This window comes from Sparassis crispa (assembly GCF_003851025.1).
Source record: "Sparassis crispa DNA, contig_000003F, whole genome shotgun sequence".
NCBI lineage: Eukaryota > Fungi > Basidiomycota > Agaricomycetes > Polyporales > Sparassidaceae > Sparassis > Sparassis crispa.
Genome location: NW_020939750.1, coordinates 1,022,785 through 1,043,103, shown reverse-complemented (window position 1 = coordinate 1,043,103; position 20,319 = coordinate 1,022,785). Strand labels below are relative to the sequence as shown.

At 54.8% G+C, this 20,319-nt stretch overlaps 8 protein-coding genes across 8 annotated transcripts; 7 read left to right on the top strand and 1 right to left on the bottom strand.

Moving 5' to 3' along the window:
- Positions 1–834: 834 nt before the first annotated feature.
- SCP_0404070 (Aspartate aminotransferase, cytoplasmic) lies at positions 835–3,186 on the top strand (the record flags this gene model as incomplete). Its single annotated transcript, XM_027757143.1, has 8 exons — positions 835–844; positions 901–937; positions 1,010–1,127; positions 1,260–1,509; positions 1,574–1,911; positions 1,969–2,121; positions 2,229–2,398; positions 3,030–3,186. 8 exons carry the CDS (start codon positions 835–837, stop codon positions 3,184–3,186), a joined length of 1,233 nt encoding a protein of 410 aa, XP_027612944.1.
- A 739-nt stretch (positions 3,187–3,925) lies between these two features.
- Positions 3,926–8,369, top strand: SCP_0404060 (hypothetical protein; the record flags this gene model as incomplete). The annotated part of the gene is made up of 8 exons (XM_027757142.1): positions 3,926–4,377; positions 4,460–4,914; positions 5,165–6,049; positions 6,152–6,598; positions 6,646–6,854; positions 6,909–7,805; positions 7,859–8,117; positions 8,170–8,369. 8 exons carry the CDS (start codon positions 3,926–3,928, stop codon positions 8,367–8,369), a joined length of 3,804 nt encoding a protein of 1,267 aa, XP_027612943.1.
- Positions 8,370–8,514: 145 nt separating this feature from the next.
- Positions 8,515–8,670, top strand: SCP_0404050 (hypothetical protein; the record flags this gene model as incomplete). Its single annotated transcript, XM_027757141.1, has 1 exon — positions 8,515–8,670. One exon carries the CDS (start codon positions 8,515–8,517, stop codon positions 8,668–8,670), a length of 156 nt encoding a protein of 51 aa, XP_027612942.1.
- Positions 8,671–9,376: 706 nt separating this feature from the next.
- Positions 9,377–10,397, top strand: SCP_0404040 (predicted protein; the record flags this gene model as incomplete). Its single annotated transcript, XM_027757140.1, has 6 exons — positions 9,377–9,422; positions 9,474–9,560; positions 9,611–9,671; positions 9,728–9,795; positions 9,847–9,900; positions 9,964–10,397. 6 exons carry the CDS (start codon positions 9,377–9,379, stop codon positions 10,395–10,397), a joined length of 750 nt encoding a protein of 249 aa, XP_027612941.1.
- A 464-nt stretch (positions 10,398–10,861) lies between these two features.
- Positions 10,862–15,331, top strand: SCP_0404030 (hypothetical protein; the record flags this gene model as incomplete). The annotated part of the gene is made up of 12 exons (XM_027757139.1): positions 10,862–10,891; positions 10,947–11,176; positions 11,239–11,312; positions 11,367–11,461; positions 11,511–11,626; positions 11,688–11,770; positions 11,821–11,863; positions 11,914–11,989; positions 12,038–12,817; positions 12,873–12,913; positions 12,969–13,139; positions 13,192–15,331. 12 exons carry the CDS (start codon positions 10,862–10,864, stop codon positions 15,329–15,331), a joined length of 3,879 nt encoding a protein of 1,292 aa, XP_027612940.1.
- An 83-nt stretch (positions 15,332–15,414) lies between these two features.
- On the bottom strand, positions 15,415–16,170 carry SCP_0404020 (Phosphatidylinositol N-acetylglucosaminyltransferase subunit gpi15; the record flags this gene model as incomplete). The annotated part of the gene is made up of 4 exons (XM_027757138.1): positions 15,415–15,519; positions 15,572–15,786; positions 15,840–15,924; positions 15,985–16,170. 4 exons carry the CDS (start codon positions 16,168–16,170, stop codon positions 15,415–15,417), a joined length of 591 nt encoding a protein of 196 aa, XP_027612939.1.
- A 349-nt stretch (positions 16,171–16,519) lies between these two features.
- On the top strand, positions 16,520–17,877 carry SCP_0404010 (hypothetical protein; the record flags this gene model as incomplete). The annotated part of the gene is made up of 7 exons (XM_027757137.1): positions 16,520–16,559; positions 16,614–16,694; positions 16,753–16,819; positions 16,869–16,960; positions 17,016–17,069; positions 17,126–17,200; positions 17,252–17,877. The coding sequence occupies 7 exons, from the start codon at positions 16,520–16,522 to the stop codon at positions 17,875–17,877; spliced, it is 1,035 nt and encodes a 344-aa protein (XP_027612938.1).
- A 679-nt stretch (positions 17,878–18,556) lies between these two features.
- Positions 18,557–20,097, top strand: SCP_0404000 (predicted protein; the record flags this gene model as incomplete). The annotated part of the gene is made up of 7 exons (XM_027757136.1): positions 18,557–18,602; positions 18,657–18,737; positions 18,797–18,857; positions 18,909–19,000; positions 19,054–19,107; positions 19,167–19,232; positions 19,280–20,097. The coding sequence occupies 7 exons, from the start codon at positions 18,557–18,559 to the stop codon at positions 20,095–20,097; spliced, it is 1,218 nt and encodes a 405-aa protein (XP_027612937.1).
- Positions 20,098–20,319: the final 222 nt, after the last annotated feature.

The window sequence follows — 20,319 nt, the reverse complement described above, 5'->3', positions numbered from 1 at the left end:
CTGCGCTCCGCAAGCACCGCTTGTGTCGAACTGGGTTGCCGGTGGCTTTATGAGGGTTGCAAGGTAGAAGCGCTCGGCGTTGGCGATACACGTGTTGTGAACTTGAACATATATTCTCCTTCTCCAGCTGTCTTATGAGTATTTTGTGTACTTCTATGTGTCCAATTCCGCGGTTACTCCGCTCAGAGGAGCAATTAGCTCATGCTCGTCGAGCTGTCAATACTCAATTACAAAACGACACGAATGACTGCAGTTATCAGCGCACGCGGGCTTTGTGCGGTCCCCCTTCAGCCTCGCTACATGAACGTTGCAGCATGCGCATCTGGATCTCCGGGACGCGTGCGTGCTGTCCAGCAGGCCAGCAGCTCACGTCCCGCAGATAATCTTGGCCGATTCTGGGGAGGTGGGATGACTTTATCGCGGCGATCGCGCGAGGTGCGCGTGAGATGCGTCGATAAGTGTGTAAAGCCGCGCTGGCTATATCTGCGCCGCGTCGAGTCGAGTCACCACCTATCTGCACGCTCTGCTCTGCCAACACCAAGCTGAGCACCTGCGACCGACCGATTTGGTGAGTATTCCCGTCGCCGCCCGTGCTGCCGAGTTGATTGATGTAGGCGCGATGCAGATATCACGTGTATACCTCTGCTAGATTCCCCCGCATTCACACAGTTCGAGTACCTGTTCTAGAGGTGAGTCCATGATTTTACTCTCCTCCGTGATATACCCTGTATTTCCTATACCTCTCGCGCGATTTCGGGGCGCTGACTAGACACGATGGCGAACAGGCTTAGGCAAGTCGCAGAGCACTTAACGCGAAGTACGACGGCGAGCAGGATGGCTGCAGGTGAGCAGACCGACGCGCGTGTGTCAAGGGTGTTTCTGACATTATATGGCCTCTAGAAACATGGGACGGCGTTCCCCTTGCCCCGCCAGACAGGTACGCGCTGTTCGCTGCTGCACGTCCTGATTTTAGTCTGTGCGAAAAGCTGACTGCGGTTGAATTGGGCAGTATCTTCAAGCTCACTGCGGCATATAAAACGGACCTGCACCCACACAAGATCAACCTTGGGGTGGGCGCGTATAGAGACGACAACAGCAAGCCGTGGGTGCTGCCCGTCGTTAAGAAGGTGCGCTGCTCATTTTTTCGCATCGTGCTCATTCAGCCCTCTTCCGCCTACGCCCATTTTTCACGCACTTACCTTCCACTCCTTCGTGACGTTGAAACGCTCAACTAACGCACGTATTATGTGCTGTCGTAGGCGACTAAGATCCTGCTGAATGATCCCGCGCTCGACCATGAGTACCTCCCGATCACTGGACTGCCCGAGTTCACCGACTCGGCCGCGCGCCTCATTCTAGGACCAGATTCGCCTGCACTGGCGCAAAAACGCGTCACGAGCGTGCAGACTATCTCTGGCACGGGCGCGAACCACCTCGGCGCGCTCTTCCTGAGCAGGTTCTACAACTGGAACGGCGAGAAGCAGGTCTTCTTAAGTGACCCTACGTGGGGTGCGCGTTCATAAGTCGTCTCCTGCTGACGATCGCTGATACGATTTTTTTTTTGCATTCCCAGTAAACCACTTCGCGATATTCCGCGGCGTGGGCGTAAATCCACTTACGTACCCGTACTACGACGCGCGCACGATCGGGTTGGCGTTCCCTCAGCTCCTTTCTACCCTGCGCGACGCGCCAGCCGGCTCCGTGTTCCTTCTCCACGCATGTGCACATAACCCGACCGGTGTCGACCCGACGCGCGCGCAGTGGGGCCAGATCGCGGACGCGATGCTCGAGAAGGGTCATTTTGTGTTTTTCGACTGCGCCTACCAGGGCTTCGCGAGCGGCGACTTGGACGCGGACGCGTGGGCGGTGCGCGAGTTCGTGCGGAGGGACGTCCCGTTGTTGATCTGTCAGGTGCGCATGCCGTCATGTGTCCTAAGTTGGCTGTAATTTCTAAAGAGACCGGCGTAGAGTTTCGCGAAGAATGCGGGGTTGTATGGTGAGCGCGTCGGCGCGCTGCACGTCATCGCGCCGACGGAGGAGGCCGCGACCCGCATTAAGAGCCAACTGTCTGTCCTCACGCGCAGCGAGATTAGCAACCCGCCTGCGCACGGTGCGCGTCTGGTGCGTTCGTCATTCCTCGCGTGTCCGCGGTTTTCTGACTAAAGCATTAAACGTCTGCGGTACAATTTCTCTGCCCCAAACGTGACGCGTGCATTTGGCTTATGCAGATCGCGCTGATTCTGAACGACTCTGCGCTGTTTGAGGAGTGGAAGCGTGACATCCGGACGATGGCCGGGCGGATCATCGCTATGCGCAAGGAGCTGCGTAGGCTGTTGACTGAGGAGCTGAAGACGCCCGGAAATTGGGACCACATCGTGAACCAGATTGGGATGTTCAGGTGAGTATCCTCTTCGCATGACGCGTCCTCCGTTCGTTCTCGATGGTCGCTGGAATGTGTGTTTCGCTGAGGCGGCAATCATACGCCGCCGCTCTGCGACGTGTTCGGATGTAGGTTGGATGGATGCTCCGCTTTGGTGTCGATTGCATTCTGAGGGCGGGTGAATGATTGCCGCCGTGTTGTTGGTATCGATCGCGTCTCGTGAGTGACTACGGCGGGGTCGCTGAGGGTCGCTGGCGTAGGTTTCGTTGCCGATGTCGTCGAGGCCGCTCTGCTTTGTTCCATTCGCCGCGAGAACAGGTACGGCGCCGTCCGCAAAGATATGCTTCCGTTCCGAGTCTCTGTTACGGGCTATCGTAGTACTTCTAGGCCCTCGCAAGGAAGGGTAGCTACGCTTCGGAGCGGAAGAACGTCTCGCGAGACAGTTTAGAGTGTACCAGCCAATCGGCGGACGTCTGCTCGATGGTTCTGCCGTAGACATGGTGCGCGGGCGGCGTCTGCCGCACGGACCAGCTGTGACGGAATGCCGGTGACATGCCGAAGTGCGGTGATTGACAGAATTATGTGGATCGGTGGGGTGATGGAAGAAGGGCAGTTTGGGACCAAAGGAGCTGATATGAGCCGTTGGCAGTTTCACTGGGATCAGCGCGGAACAGAGCCAGGCGCTGACGGACAAGACACATATCTATCTGACGACGAACGGGAGGATATCGATGGCGGGTTTGAACAGCCACAACATACGGTACTTTGCGGAGAACCTAGACAAAGTGGTGCGGGGCCAGTTGTAGGATTTGCTAAGCGGACTGGGCAGACATGGATGTATAATAGAAGAGTTGCCTTACAGGGAAGGAAAAAGCCGATCGTGGGAAGGGATGACGTTGTGGAGTGCCTGAGAGAGTGACGTCATGGGACGGCTGAAAATGGGAGACGCCCGAGACGAGAGCCACCGCACGCTGAGAGCAACCGACGAACCATCCCGAGCACCTGCCACCCGCCCCCGCCTTCCTTCCCTGTTGTGCCAGTCTCCCCGCCCCCGTCCTCCGTCCTTTTCTGGCAAGTTCTGTCCGTTCCCCATCCCGCCGTGCTCTCCCTCTGGATATTCGTCTCCGACGGCTCCAGATTAGTCTCCCCGACGGCCCATCACCCCCCGGTGCCTCTTTTCTCGTCCATCGTTCAAGCTCCTCCTCGCTCTCCGCAGCCAATCACAGAGCAGCATATGCAGCTTCCACCGACGAAACATACCCCGTCTCCGCCGCTCTGCTGCATACGCTTTTTCCAGCTCCTGCAGTCCGTCCGTTCTGCCTGTGCGCGTGCGTCATAGTCGCAGCCTGAACTTTCTCTGCCGCCCGCGTCCTCGTGCAACTTGTCATATATCTCTTGCCTGCGCTTCTCTCCCTCTTCCCGTTCCGTCCTTCTTTCTCACCGTCTGCTCCTCCTCCTCTCGTCCTCTTCGCTCCGTCGTACGTCCTTCCTCCTCCTCCCTCAATTTTCTCCTTAATCCTTCCCAAGGGCAAGCTCGCTTGCTTCATGGGGATTATCGTCTCGTTTTTATTCCCCCGCCACTCCATGGACACCCAACTATCCGTCTCGAGCCAAGCCTCCTCGTCCTCCCGCTCCTCGTCCCCCAAGCCCGACTACCCGCCTTCCCCGCTGTCCGAGCGCGCACCTTCTCCGCCCACTGACCGTTCCGTGCCCCCGGAAAAGCATCAAGTGTTGGCATCACCACCTCTGGAATCTCTCCCTTACAGTTCGCACGCCATCGGTATTGGCATCCTTTCGCCCCAACTTATCATCGGGCCCCTCGCTCCTATCACTCGCGCGAGCCTTTCGCCACTGCAGCACAAGTCGTCGCCGTCCCAGCAGTGCTCTAACCCGTTTGATTCGCAGACTTCTCACCCCGCCAACTGCTCGTCGTCCGCCCTATCTACCGCCCCGGCCGATGATCCCCAGTCCACCCAGTCTTTTCCAGCTTCCTTCAGGTGCATTTTTGGTCTCGTCCGCTCTGAACCTCTTATTAATATTTATTTGTGTCTTCTCATTTTTCCGCGTATTAACATATAGTGGGAGCGCCGGGGCGTCTGGGTTACGCATCTCTATCCCCCCGCCCAATCCTACCATCTCCACGTTCACGCCTTCGCCTCCATTACGCATACCACCCGCGATAGACCCACTCCCGACCAGCCCAAGCGCACCTCTCGATCTAGTCCGTCCCCTGCATGTCGGCGTTGATCTGGCGCTCTCCCCTGCCGACATCACCTCCCCGTCTGTGGATCCCGTTCTTGATTTCACCGAGTTCGATGCCGACGGCCTCAGTGCGCTTGAGAAAATATACCTTTTCTCACGGAGTCCGTCGGGCTTCCACCGCGTGTTCATTGCGCATGCACTCCCCCGCTATCTTGGATCTGACGCGGCGTCTGACGCCCAGTACCCAAGTAGAGAGGAGGCGGAGCAGATCAGCCCCGGCGAGGCGGTCGAGTATGTGCTGCCGCTCCTCAACGGCCTCGCCATGGACGATGGTACGTGTCCTCCTACCCCCCGGCTGTTGATGCGTGCTTGCAACGTGCTAACAAATTTGTGATTTACGTTGTGCCTCACCTCGTTTGTCCTCCCATCGGCAACCCGTTCATACATATCGGTGACGTCACTTGATTTCATTAACGTACCTGCTTCCGCGCATGTTCACCGCTCACAACACAATGGACGCACTCACACCTGTCAATGGTAAATTTTATTAATTAACTTACTGACTATGAACCGCCCCCACAGACGAAGCTGTCAAGGAAGCGCTCGCTGCGGAGCTCGTGCCTATCATTTGGTGGTTTATCACTCACTGCAGGCTCGTCGAAGATGACTTCATCCCGCCGTCTGTATCCTTCTCGCCCTTGGCGTCCCCCGTCGAACCGATTACTCCTCCTGCCATTCCTCTTCCCGCAGTCGACCATCCACCACCCGCTGCGGAAGTCGAATCAGTGCCTCCGACCCACCCGACGTTCATCTCCGTGCAAGCATTCACCCCCATCCTCGGCATGCTCCTGCTTAGCCAGAACGGCTTCGTCGGGGGGCCCGCGCGCTATGCTGTCGTCGAGCTGCTCAAGCGCGTGCGGCACGCCGACGAGCGCGAGTACGAGGGGTCCGCGTATGTTGCAGCGGCCACCGCGAAACTCCGCAACGCAAAGCTCGGTCCGGGCCTGTTGCTCAATGTCAGGGCAGCTGCCGAGCAGGAGATACCTGATGCGCTCGACGTAGGCCTACTTGGGTATGCTGAACGCCGTCTCTTCGAGCGCGAGATCGTGCACCAGGTGGTGATCGGGATGGGTCGCCTCGATATGCCCGACGATAGCGCCTCGATCTCGATAGATGGAGGTGAGAGTGAGAGTTCGGCGATGGACTTGGATTCGCCTTCTGCGACTTATAGCCCAACGACCGCTGTGCCTACCCCGCTCGCTGGCGCGCAGCAGCAGCAAGATTCTTATTTTCCGTTGTTTGAGACTGTCTCTTCGCCCATACCTGTGGCGAACTCGTTCTTCCCCGAATCTTCCCCTGGGGAGTTCCCTGTGCGAAATCAGGACAATTTCACGCCTCCCACGCCGATGTCCGAGGTGCCCTCGTTGTCTCCCTTGTCATCCACGTCTGCATCTACACCACTGTCCGGTGCGTTGTCATCTCTACCGCTATCCACCGCACCTTCCAATTCGTCATCGTTATCAGCATCATCGCCCACGTCTACTCCGTCTCTTACGTCGTCTTCTTCAGCGTCGTCCGTGTCGTCGTCCTCACTGGACTCGCCCGCTTCACACCCGCGGGCTGACTTACCTTCGTGGGACGAGTCTGAGCAATATATGTCTCCTCGGCCGCGCGTGGAGGAAATCAACGTCGAATCGCGGACTGTAGAAAAGCGGCGCCCGCCCAGCCCGAGACCCGCCTTGGCATTTCCCGCGATATTACCGGCGCCGCATATTCCTGCGGAGGGTATTAATATCGCGGACGACATTGAGCTGCGGGATAATGTGCACATGGAGGACGAGTGGCAGACCCCTGCTCAGCAGGAGGGTGGGGATGATATCCAGATGCAGGATATCACCGGAGAATACGGTGCTTCGGGTGAGCATGAAGATGCAGAGGGTCATGACAGCCTCAGTGAAGAAGCTGCCGTAGGCCGTCTGTCGAGCATGAGCCTTGTGGCTGCCGTGACTGCCAGTGGTGCGTATCTGACCCTTCCCGCTTATTGCGTTAATGCTTCTGCGCAGCGGTTGACACCGATGATAATACTCTTTCTAACTTCCATCCCCGCTCTTTCTACCCAACAGGTGCGATGGGGCACGAGATGTGCGACGCGTTCGTCGCGGAGGTGGAACGTGTGGGCCGCGATCCGGTATACTGGGTGAGGAGGGAGGCAACGTTCGCGGTGGGCGCGCTAGCAAAGGTCGTTCCTGACGAAGTTGTTGTCTCGTCTTTGGTAGGTGATCACCGATTGATCGTGCTGATCTGGATACTGATCGCGCTGCCATAGCTCCCCCTATTCGAGTCGCTCTGCCAAGACGCGACCTGGCATGTCCGGCACTCTGTGCTCTTTGCTCTACCCGCAATCCTGTCGCGCCTCGGGCTGGATGAACGCCGCGCCCTCGCGCTCGACGTTATGCTTCCGCTCGCGCGCGACGAGTCTCCCACAGTTCGCTCTGCGGTGCTCGAGGCGCTGGGTGAGGTGATGCACACCTTCACCGACGATTTGGAGGGCCCACCACGCGCACTGCTTGACCTCTTTCTCGGTGTCCGCGACGAGACCCTAGCCATTGAGCAACCTCTGCCCTCTGGCCGCCCGCCGGGACCGTTAGCGTCCGACGTATCAGAGTCCGGCTCGAGTTGGAGCGAGTTCAGTGTGGGAGTGGGCTCAGATACGGACATCTACGATGACCCCGCGCGCCCGCTTGTGTGCGCGTTTAATTACCCGGCAGTCGCGCTAACGCTCGGGCGTGCCCGATGGCCGGAGCTACGCGAGCTGTACCGCACGCTTGCACGCGATGCGTCGTTCAAGGTGCGCCGCACGCTGGCGGCGTCGCTCGGCGAGCTCGCGAACATCATTGGCTGGGAGCACGCGCGCGATGACCTGATGCAGGTGTGGGCAGCGAGCGTGAGCGCCGCAGAGAGCGAAGTGCGTTTGAAGGCGGTGGAGAATGTGGACGTGTTCTTGTGCGCAATCGGAGAGTCAGAGAGGAGGGAGGTTGTGAGGACTCTCGAGCTGGAGTTTCGTGCTGGGCGAATGAAGGGTTGGAGAGAACGGGAGGAGCTGGCGAAGAAGCTGGAAGCGTTTGTGGTTATTGAGGGCCTCGAGAAGGCTACCCTGCGGAGGTTGCTGATGGCCGCGCTGGAAGACAATGTTGCGGCGGTAAGAGAAGCCGCAGTCGATGTAGTGAGTTTACGTCTTTTCGAGGGCTAAGTTTCTCGGCTGAACCTTTTTGCCAGATCCCCGCGTTTATGAAAACATGGAGGCCGCACCCAGAGGTACTCGCAGAGCTCTGCTCCGATATCGGGGCACTGGCCCTGTCAGAATCGTTCCGCAAACGGACAACGTATATCAGATGCCAGCAAGTACTCATTGTCTCGAACCAGGGTGATGTAGTCATTACCGATGATGCATTTTGGGAGGCGCTCTCCGCCCTCGTGCATGATCCAGTGGTAGACGTCCGCATTCATGTTGCTCGATTGCTTGGAAGCGTTTCTGGTACGTTGTCGATGAGGCTGGGCCATGTGAAGTCTCATAAGACTTTTAACAGAACGCTACTACGATAACCCCCTCGTTCTCGAGAGAATATCGGCTTACGCGCAACACCTGGAGCACGACACCTCGCATGACGTCCGCGCGTTTGCACATTCTGTGCTTGCTCACACCGTCGCACTTCCTGTGGCGGGACCTCCGGAAGCGACGAAGAGTGCATTCATGTTCTCCCGTCCACCGCCTCCGTCGCCCAGTTGATGCCGTTACATCCTTTCTCCTTTACATACTGCGCACAGGGCCATGCCACACTCATGCATCATCCGCTGGGATACATGCGGAGGCTCACTCCGGAGCTTGCCGAGGAGGAAGCTTGGATACTGCGAAGCAGGACGCAAACGCAGCCATGCGATTGTTCTCTCCTCCACGGAGAGATACCCTCCTCAACTACTCAGATAATGTCAGCAAACCTCCACAAGCAAACCGCGATGACCTTATACCAGATGCACTCGTCCCCCCAGTTCCCGTCGCCCACACGAACCCCTTCACCTCCTTCAATTAGGATGCGCCCTTCCTTAGATCATACATCTGAGAAGACTGTTCACCATCGAAGATATCGGACTTCTGCACTATTTAAGCTTAGCTGTACCATCCCCATTCCGTTCGACTTCTTGCACACGTTGTAGCAGCTATTACCTAGTTAGAACACCCTCCCCGCAGAGTAGTAGTAAATATTGTGATTAATTAGCCTGACTTCTTGTTCGTGCTCTCTGTTTTGTGCTATCCCAACCTACGTAGTAAGATTAGTATATTGTAACATAGTTTGAACCGTCGTCCCACGCGTCTTCTTGGTTGCAAATGCATCGAGCTCGGCCGACTATTCACTAACTGTGGACGCATGCATTGTTGCAGAGATCACAAGATCGTCAGTCCATACAGGGTGATGGCGTTGCCTGTTCTGGACAAGCAGGTACAAAAGCGGCAGGAGGCGCTTGTTGACAATTGTTCTGCTGAACGCCCTTTGTTCTTTCATTCAACACAGAGATAATTAATGTGGATCCTGCAAGTACTCTTCCCAGATCTGCCATCCTAGTCGGTGAAGACACCCAGTCTCTTCCGTTCGCTCCTTTTCTCGATCCCCTGGAAGGATCTGGCTAGCGTTGTCTGCAACTCTTGAAGCTGGTCTTGTTCACGTTCTCTGCTGGCAGCAAATTCGATCTTGCGTTCGACCTTCGGAGTATCTTTGTATTGGTTATTTTACTCGCATTATGTGGCACTTTTCTGCATTTCTGAAGCTCAGGACAATGGCTTTTGGTGAGCGCTCCTCTTCATCTTGCTGCGACTTAGCGACTGAGTTTGTTCTAGCTATCATCATGCTTACTAGCCTCGTATGGACCACGCTGTTGAGTGTCTGGCTATTCATCAAGTGGGATATATCAGATAGCTCACAAAGTGGGTTTCGTCCGTATTCGGCTGGTCATACTGATCTGACGTGCTTGCAGGAGAAATTGTCGTCGTTTTTATCGTTGCAAATTGGTTGTCAGCTGTCATTTTACCTACCATGTGGGTGATGTTGCAAGAATCTCGAGCCGCATATATATATTGACGTATTCAGGTAGGCTCACTGTTGACTTCAGAGCATGGGTAGATGCCGCACCATTGCTTGCTCTCCTCTTCTTGCACGTCGGTGGGTCGACATAACTCTAGTGGCCTCTTATCATCCTAACGTCTTGGACAGGGACTGCCATTATTTACACGCTATCGTTCTCGCAGTTCAGCTGTCCACCTCAAAGTGGGTATATTGCTGTGCCAGGTCCAAACTCTGGAGTAACATATCTAACGCCGCCAACCATAGACACAGCTGCCTCGTGCAGAGACATCAATCTTGTCATACTGTGTGGCAGTTGGGTGAATCCCGCACTTCGTGAGGTTCCTTCCTTTACTTGTGGACGGGTGCTAATCATACGGGGTGCATTCATAGTGCTCGCGTATGTGATATACTTGGGCGTCGTCCTCATATGGCGTTCGCAAGATCCTGAAGCCTTCGAATCGTTTGAGAAACGGCAGTCCGAACTGCCAATGATGTTACCGCCCCAGCGAGTTTCCGCGAACACGTTCACGTCAATCCATCATGATCAGTCAAACGGTGTTGATGGCTCGTCGCAGCTACCTTGGCTGGCACCTGCGATGCAGCCTGCTTCGCGGGACAACCAGGACCTTGAGTCGGATGACTCCAGCCCCCGGTCTTCTGGAAGACTATCCAAACCGTTGCCCAAATACTTCTACTGACTTAGAAACGCACAACTGTAAACGTACCACATACGTCACGGATATTCTCTTCGAATTAACTGTGGAACGCTTGTGAAATAAACGCTTAAACATGAACACACTTGGGTGCTACCCCTCCATTTAGATGGTCGAATGGGCTGAACCGAACGTGTCGACGACTGCAATCACTGTCCGTGGCGCCGTCTATGCTATGCCTGCGCCTGTTGAACTTGTTAAAGCTCGTTATTCTCCCGACTTGGCGAGAACTGCCGCGGAGCGCCAATGCCACGTGCACCCGTTCTAGTACATGCACCTTTGAGATGCGGCATCTCATGCCCTACACACTCCCCAGTCTGCTGTAATCCTTCTGCGGTTGATGTCCCAACGTCTTCACTGTCTTTGAAATCACCACACGATACCCATATAACTCCATTCCATCGCCATTAGATACCCCTGCACAAACTAGCACATTTCACGCGTTCGCTATGGCCGGCTGGGAGCCCGCGAGAGTCAAGGTTCGACTGTGCCCGCCCTATTCCCTTCCGGACTCTGACACTGGTCTCTTGCCAGTCTCAACTTCGTCTGACTGCCCAACGTCTGGGCCAGTTGCAAGACAAGTTAGAGGCACAGGCCCAGATTACGCGGAGAGATATTGCAACGCTTCTTCAGCAGGGAAATGTTGCCCTTGCACGGGCCAAGGCCCACAAGTTAATCAATGAAGATGCCTCGGGTGATCTCCTTCAGACGCTGGAAATGCATGTCGGTGTCGTACTAGGGCATTTGAACGAGTTTGAACGAAGGTGAGCACCGTCAGCACAAGATGTCATAACCGTGTCACAGATTTTGTCGTGGACTGCCACAGCGAACCTCCGAGTCCAGTATTGGTTGAAGCTGCCTCAAGTATCATCTACGCTACTCCACAAACACAGTCCAGAGGTCAATAGCGAGATACTATGCGCGTCTTCGTCTGATTCATCCCCACTCGCTCAGACCTTCAGGTAGTCCGAGACCTATTGATTCATCGTCTTGGTCCCGACTTCGCTCGTTCTGCTGCTGGGAATAGAGACCATTATGTGTCGTCAAGAGTGAGCATGTCTTCCAGGCATCTACATTGTCGGTACTCATTGGACTCAGGTTTTACGTGCTCTCTCTGCCCCTCCTCCTTCTGCAGCCAGACTTGATCAGTATCTCTTCAACATTGCAAGAGCACATAGCGTGCACTGGATGCCTGATATTCAACCACACGAAAAGTTCGGGCCCGCTGCTCTCGTTCACCCTCTGCCCACTAACGACTGGCCTCGAACTGTGCAGAGTCAACGCGTTGTCAGAGATGCTGGATCCATCAACGACTCCTGTAATTGACATGACACGTCTTCGAATGCTATGTTCACACGGTAAATGCTTCTTTTCTACAGAAGTCGCGCAGAAGCTGAACATGCCCTAGGTCTACCGGAATATCCATCGTGGCTGAGACCTAGGATATGGAGGTGAGTCCGTGCGCTGTAAGCTTATCGCATTGATGTATATATCCGACAAGGCTCTTATTGGGCACACTTCCGGTCGAAAAATCGTCCTGGGGCGATGAAACGCGTAAGAACCGTGAAAGCTACTATGTGTGTTCGACCTGCGCATCAATCCGCTTGTCTCTAATATTGTCGTAGGATCTCGTCCGACGCTTACTCGAGCCTTTCTCCTCACTCGCCCCTCCCGCAAGTCCGCTGGGCCCCCTGGACGCATCGTTGATGGACGTGTCAAATGAATTGTCGCAGGTTCCGTCAAACCTTCTGGGTGGGCTGCAAGAGGACCCAGAGGCTTTAGCCCTCTGCCCATTGGATAGTACGGCTTCTGAGGACATCAAGATCAGCTGCGCTGAAAATCTGACTTCCCGTCTACGTGTCCTCCGGGAAGCTGAATCTGCGGATGCCTCAGATGACGTGACTCCAGAAATCCGCCTGGAGGGTACCCCGGAAATTCGGCTGGAGAACCCAGAGGATAATCCGGGTGTGAAAACTACTGCCGAAGCTCCTGGTGAGAAGGATGGTGCGTCTACTCCGGTGACTCCTGGATTGTCTACGCCTGGATCGCCGACTTCAAGTAATTCTGGGCCGCATACCACTTTGCTTGCATCGCGCACTTACTCTGCTATGGGCACACATCAGAAGCATGCGTCTGCTTTGCTTCGGCTCCTGTATATCCATTACTGCTTGAATCCGGCGAACCGGTCACCACAGATAGCGTCACTCCTGGTTCCCATTTACTCCGCCCTGAACGAGGAGGTCGAAGTACAAGATCTGGCTCATGTTGAGGCGGACACTTTTTGGGTGTTTGAAGCCATGATCGGCGAGTTTGCGGAACTGGAGGACGAGGGGAACGGCAACCTTTGGACACGCAAATTGGGTGAGCGGTTGGAGTGGGCCGACCCGGAGCTTGCTGCGAATCTGGTCAGTGATGCTACGTTTAGAAGAGATTTCCCTGGAACTGATTGGTTTTGTTTAGCAAACCCAGGGTCTGGATCCAGCACTTCCTCACTACTCTTAGTGCGTTCTTGTTCGATTTGATAACGAACATGGTCCAATTAACAATATACTGCAGTCGTTGGCTTATCACTCTACTCACACACACCCTCCCCTTACCTGGTGTCCTGATGGTCTGGGATGCGCTGTTTTCTCGGCCCACGCGGGAACGCGACGCCAACCCCAAACTTGACTACCTCACGGATACTTGCACCAGTATGCTTCTATGCGCCAAAAGTGCACTTCTCCAGTGCGTGTCTTTTTTGCTGGATCCTCCACGTGTAACTAATCTTTCACCATAGATTGGGGAAACGGCGTATCAAGCCCGATCTTTGGTCTGATGAGAACGCTGCGATACGGTCAACTTCTTCGGGAGCTCGCGAATTGGAGGATGCGTTTGCGGAAGGCATGGCTTTCCTGCAGCAATATCCCTTGGAGAAAGTTGGGGGTATCGAGAACGTATTGCAAACTGCATACGATCTGACTCTTCAACGGGAAGCTGAAGCCAACGCCGTAAACGCAAGCAAGACGAGCATAGGAGCCCGTCTTCGAGATACCATGTGGAGGGGTTTCGCTAACCAAGGACCCACCCTTGAAACCCACGTCGAAGAGGACAGCGATGCGGAATCTGATGAGTATGAAGAGGATGAACACAAGACGGACCAGTCTGTCAATGCTGGTGCGCCCACGCTGACGGCACGCTTGGCCAATACCGTCTGGCGTGGCATCAGCAATCAGAGCGCAATGGAGCCTCCGCCGTCTCCTGAACCCCCGGCGTCCCCTGCGGAGCTTGTTGCCCCACCAGAGCCAGAGATCCCGCCGAAGGATGTTCCTACGACGTCCCTTCCTGCTCGTGGCCGCTCTATGCTGTTTGGTTATGCTGAGAAGTTCAAAGAGTCCGACGCAGCTGCGACATTGGCCAAAGTCAGTACGAATTGGCGTGTCAAGGCAATGGATGTGTGGAGTAAACGCGCGAGCGGCAGCCACGTCACAGAATCCGCACCACCGACTCCCCCTCCCCCTCCTCCTGCACGATTCAAGCCCTCGTCGGTTGACTTCGATATGAAAAGACGTGCTACACTACAGGAGGAGAAAGCCAAGGTGGATAACCGAAGGAGCTCAGTACCCACAGCTGACCGGTCCAGTCTGTATTCGCCTCCAGAACGGCCTGCATTCTTCCGACCCGTAAGGGATAGCATCGTCCTACCTCAGGGACAATCGCTGCTTTCCCCAATCTCCCCGAGGAGTGACGAAGTATCTCCTGTGTCTGACACTGGCTCAATAGGCAGTGCAAGTGGGAGAAAGTCGGGTCCCCGCCCTTTGTTGTTGAACTCAGCGTCGCTGATAACAGCTGGGCGCCCTACTGGGCATTCGCGTTCTCCAACCAACAGCTCACTCTCGCTCTCCACAGACCAACAATGGGCAGAGATGGTTCGTGCCAAAAACCGACACTCTCCTGTCCACAGGGATTCACAGTCGTCTCTATCTTCCGCCTCACCTGCTGACGCGCGGCGCTCGCAACCGAGGTCTGCAACCCGATCCGACCGTGAATCCGACGGCTTCGGTAGCAGGATTGTTCCTCTGCGAAGCTCACCATCGCCTGCGGCGCGGGAGTCACGGATATCTACGATACACGTCAAGCCTGCCAGTCCTCCAGTACAACATCGGCGGACGTCCGGAGAAATCTCTCAACATGGTAGTGACGACAGCCAGAGCGCGAAAGGCTGGGGTCGTGTCGATGTCCCGGATTCACCTGCGACAGTCCCTTCTCCGCCACTCCCACACACTCCTGACACGTCGGTCACGAACACCAACAGCGGAGTCCAGGTCAAGGACTCGGAGCCACAGCGGGGATCAGTCGTGCTCACCCAGTCGAGTGCAGAGTTACCAGTCAAGGTGCAAGAATTCAAGCTCTCTCGGAGACCCTCCGTGTTCCCTCGCATGCCCGAAGACGAGAACAACTCAGATTCCTCTACAACCGAACCGCCCTCGAGAATGCCCCGCATAAAGTCTAGGCGATACCCTCCCCGCCTCGCCAGTCTGCGTGCCCGAGAGAATACGAAGACGAGCACTAACGAGTTCGGCCAGAAGACGTTGGCTCCTGAGCTTCCGGACGAGAATGACAATGCGACGACACCTCGTGCTACGACCTTTGAAGATGCCACGGTCGAGCCCACACCTGCGTCAGCCTCTCCCCGCCCACACAGGCGTGTGCGAAAGAACTCAGGCGAAGCCAATAGTGAAACTCGGACACGGAAAGTGTCCAATGATGGACGGGATGCTCGTGTACGGAAAACATCTGGCGATGGCAACATTAGGGTCCGCAAGGTGTCTGGAGACCGGGACGATGCGAAGCTCAAGCGCGTCGACAGCGCCGCCGTGGAAGGTGATGATGAGGGATATAATGAGCTTCTTAGCGCATACGAGAGCGAGGACGTCTAATCCACGCTGGTGACAAGGCGTACATACCCCGGTCGTAATTGGTGCACTTTTCACTTATATAGGCCTTACATGTCGCATGATATCTATGTTTCATTCTCATGCTCATCCTGCTTCGAACCATCGCCGAGCAAGGTCTCATGTACGCCGTGGTATACCTCAAAGAGTACAGCAAACCGAGGCAGAAGATTCTACGGGATCTATAAGCGCCCTGTCATAAAAATCTCGGGATTGTAAACGGACCTCATACGCAACTTCTAGGCTGATGACCCCATTCTGAGAGCGCTGAATTGCCACCAGATAGTAACGAATATCCCATCGCCGCAAGCCTTCGTTTATGACGAAATCTTGCAAAGACGACAGCGGGATGAACCGACGGGAGGTGAACAGTGGGAGCGACGGCAACCCTTGATGTGTCTCCAACTGGATCCCGAGAGACGGGAGAACGACGACGGACTCTATGGAGAAGGTATCAAAGATGCAGCACCGGGACTTTCGCAAATGTTCGCACCCCATAAAACCTGCGTGCATCGGGTATAGAGGTATATCAGCACCGCAGACACAAGGCCCACGACAGCAACACGATTCTTAGAGACCTAGATAGGATCATGGCACGTTGTGAGTTCTCTATGCGCCGGACCACTATAGACACCTACCGAAGGCCAGAGAATGGCTGCTAGGAGCGGCAAAGTGGCATCTGTCCAATACCAGTGGAGTATCCTCCTTAGGGTGTGCGCTCCAGTGTGAACCAGCCGCGGGTTCTCCACCCTATATTCGCGCCAGCCTGGACATTCTAACAGGGAGAATTCGGGGAAATCCAGCAATGGCGAGGTACGGCGCATGCCATAGAGTCAATCCACGAACCCCGCCAGAGGTCAACCAAGAAGTTTCGTTCCGCTGCCAGCTGTCGGTGGGCACTGTCGCCGTCACTGCAAAACGTTATGATAGGCGCCGTGTGGGCGGCTGTGCCTTTCAGATCTGGATCAGTGTTTGGTTGTCATGTCTACTAAGCACCGATCTCATATAGCGAGCGCACTGCACGTTGACAATTTCTTTCTCCTTCTCCACGCCTGTCTGTGGAACGCTGCTGGACTGGATTCCGGGGCACAGAGCTGGGTTCTCTGATCTGTGTTTTCTTCATACTCTTCTTCACCGTTGAGCGGTTTCTGTCCATCCCGGCTAGTTCCCAACATGGCCAGTTTGCTTATTTCGTATCGTTATTTCACATTCGGTGAGGCCATAGTGCATGTCGCATTTGCGACTCATTCTATAACTCGAATACCAGTTCTTTACATCGTCTGCGCGGTCATCATCCTCGGCGTGTCGGCATGGAGTCTGAATCTTGCGCAAGCGGCCTTGCAAACGGGTGAGTTATTCTATGAGTCAAATGACGTGCATCTATCTGAATGGCAATTCCATATAAGCTGTGGTCCAGGTGGACATATACCTTATTTGTGTGAATGCCCCAGGGGTCTTGATCATATTTCCAATGTGTGTACGATCCAAATTATTGCCCGTCATTTGACCGACCTCCATTCAGACTGTTCCTTGACATATTCCGTCGAAATGCTTTGACCAGTCGAATATGGTTTGAGTGTATCTGGGTTGCCATTTCCTCACTGCTTTTACTGGGTAAGGTCGTGCTGATTATGTTTAAACGCTCGGCCTGACATCCCTCTCCTGACAGCTGGTGCTGTTGCTGTTTCAGCTACGACGTCAACTGTTGTTTGTCACTCCCTACGTGGGTGATTTGTCCAGCTGTGATATGCATTCCTCTCAATGTATGCGTTCCTGTAGCGCTGACTCCCTCATTGGATCTCTGTACCTCCTTGAGAGTACTGGTCGCATTCACATGGATTGGTGCCGTAAATTGTAGGCCGCTGCGTTTAATGGTCATAATCATTTATACTCAATGGTATCTAGTCCTCGCCTATTTCTGCGTCTTCGCGAATGCTGTCGTTCGGCATCACCAAGACGATCCGGACATCTGGCAGGCCAGTATACCGGATTATCCATGGTTTATTGTCCGTGCGTCACTGGGAAGTGCACCAGTTTCTCCCAGTAAGGCCGAGGGTAAGGTCGACAGAAAGTCCTTCAAGCTTCGACCAGATCCGATCCTTCAGACGGAGTTTTCGAAGCGGATGGTAACAAGACCACAGTATGACGTGGAGAAACAGCTACCTCGGTCTGCACCTTCTCCGATAGGTCCATCTCCAATGCGCCTGCAGCAGCAACTTCCCCGCACCGCTGCCATGTTGTCGTTTGTACCTCTGAGTGCCAGAGGCAAGCCGCCAGCTCCTCCCCCACCTACCTCACCGTCCGTGCCTGCGATTCAGGTAGTAGCACCGTCACCTTCCCAGGTGCCTACAGCGAGCGCCGCTACTGTCGCTGCTGCACCTCAACCCTCCACTCCCTTGTCCGCTTCTCGAAACAGGCTTCTCCGCAAAGGGAAGCGCAGTCTACACCTGCATAGACCGCCGCCCTTGGACCTCACTCTCGCGACATCGTATCAGCCTACTTTCCAGCAGCCGCAGCAATCTGCAGGATGATGGGGAATCAGGTCGTCGCTTGGAGTGGCGGTTGTGACACGCTTACCGCCCACTCCAGTTCGCACTGCGGTGCCTAGCTAGACGTGGTTGAGGCCATCGTCTTTCTCCTGGTAGGGCGCAGCCTGCTCGATGGGTACTACTAGTAGAACTGGGACGCGCTGCATTGCGAGCGCCGTGGTACTGAAGTACTAGCTTCGCCAGGCATCAATGTTGTACACCTACTATCACTTGCACTCCATCCACTCTGCAATTTTGTTGAATGTAAACGTACAAGCAATGCACCTGAGAACTAATTCCGTAATATTCGCGCTGCTCATTATTCCGCGGAGGTAGATCGGAGAATGATTGTTACTGCAACTCACCTCTCGGCGCTTGCGACCCCGCTTCGGCAACTTGAAGCGCCCACGGGTCTGAACATGTTCATTGTTCTCTAATCGCCGTTATTGTTTACACCGTTGAAGCCATGTTTGGCCACAACCCACCCTTTTGTGACCCAAGCGGTCTTTGACTGCGTTAAATCTTCACTTCCTTCTCAGTTTCCTGCAGCTGCTTCCTACTTTCCTCGACGTCTGCGACGCTCTTTCTGCTGCTATAGACTATCATTATCAGTCATTCGTTTAATCGCAATCCTAGGAACGTTCTCCGTATATCGGGTGCTTGCCTCGGAAGAACGACGTTGATGAACATGCCAAGCCCAATCGTCATATTACGACTTGTTTTCTTTGGTGAGTCTTCTTTCCTGTATCCTAGGCATGTTGCTAAGCTCACCTACTATAAAGCCTCCTTGTTCTACTTGAATTCGCTCGCTCTTGGGATTGCAGCTTGGAACATCGCAGCGTTGAAAAGTTATGGTATCCATGGTATGCCACCGTCTATATTTCAGCGTGTGGCAGTTGATCATACGTTTCTCCCTGTCCAGCGTACGGGCCACCGATCTTTGTGATCATGAATGCCCTCATCTTGTTCTTCTTTTTGGTTGTGTACGTTCTATCTTATTCTTCCCCACTCGGTGGCCACTCACGGCCGTGCAGAACTACTGCAAGTGCATTCGTTCCGACAAGGTGGGCCCCACGAATTATGTTCGAGTGTGGCTGGACGGGTATCTTGTGCATCTTACAGCTCAGTATGTCACACTGCCTTGAAATGCGAATGTAAAGGTTTGACGTGCTCCGCCAGGTTCTGCTCTTGACATCACTATTAGCGGGCCGCCATCCACGTGCCCGTCAGGAGGTGCGCTTTGGTTTCCCTTCTGCATTGTTTCTGCGCAAAGCTTACTCGGAATATCCCAGCATACAAGGCAGCGTGTGCGTCTTCAACCATATTGGTGGCTATTACTTGGATCTCAAGCTCCTTGTGTAGGTTCCAAAGTTTCTTCCTCAAGCGGCTGCTCACTACTTTGCAGTCACTATCTACTTCCTCGGACTGTTCAGCCTTGCTGTCACCCACTCGAGCATCTACCCTGGAATATGGGCCACAAGCGTCGCAGCTGTGCCGTGGTTCTCCGAGACCGAGACGACTCCCGTCAATGATTCGCGCAGCTCCTTGGATTCTTTTCGTGACGAAAAGAGAAAGTCTTTCATCTACGAGAGCCCTGTCTTTAAGGGACTCACAGGCGCTGCACATGTCCCTCCCCAAGCGGCCCCCTCTCGCATACTCCGGCCTGCGAAGAGGGTGTCTTCAGTCTACGATAATCCTGTCTTTGGTGAATACACAGGCGCCGCGGACGAAGAGGCCCGTACTGCGTCCTTCTTTTCTTACGTGTTCGTGGGACCCCCGCGTCAGATATCGTCGCCCATTCCCGTCCTTATCAACAATTCGGGAAGTGACCGGCCCCCTTGGGCCAGGGCAATTGAGACGCGACGCGGATTGGACAAGCCATTCCCATCACCGACGAAGGAGAAGCTCGTACCCGGGCCCGAGCGCGAACCTGTCAGGCTCAAATCCACCTGGAGCGACACCACCACCGCTTCCACTCCTGCGCTTCCGCCCAAGGCTCTCACTGGTCCCGTGCGAGTCGCGGGTAAACCGAATGGCAGAAGTGGAAGTGGGCAATACGAATCTTTGCACCAGGCCATAGATCTTCCGGTCATTGTGCCCTCGCCCAGTCGCGTGGAGTCATACGGGATGTTCCCCGAAGACGTGGACGACCCGGATTTGCCCATCGATACTCACAGTGACCGCTCGGAGTGGACCACGGCGGATCCTTCCTCGCTCTGGTGAACAATGACTTATGAGTGACGGTTTTTTCATTGTATTGACGACAATTCGCGCTTTGGCTCGCTTACTGTATTGCTCTTGCTATCCCTCAGACCCCTTGTATCATCTAGCGTAGGTGTATCACTAACATTATCGGCGGAGTAATACTATCGAGGCTTCGGTCATTGTTAAACATACAGTACATCAATATAATCCTGTGTTATCGCAAGAAACATAGACTTTCCA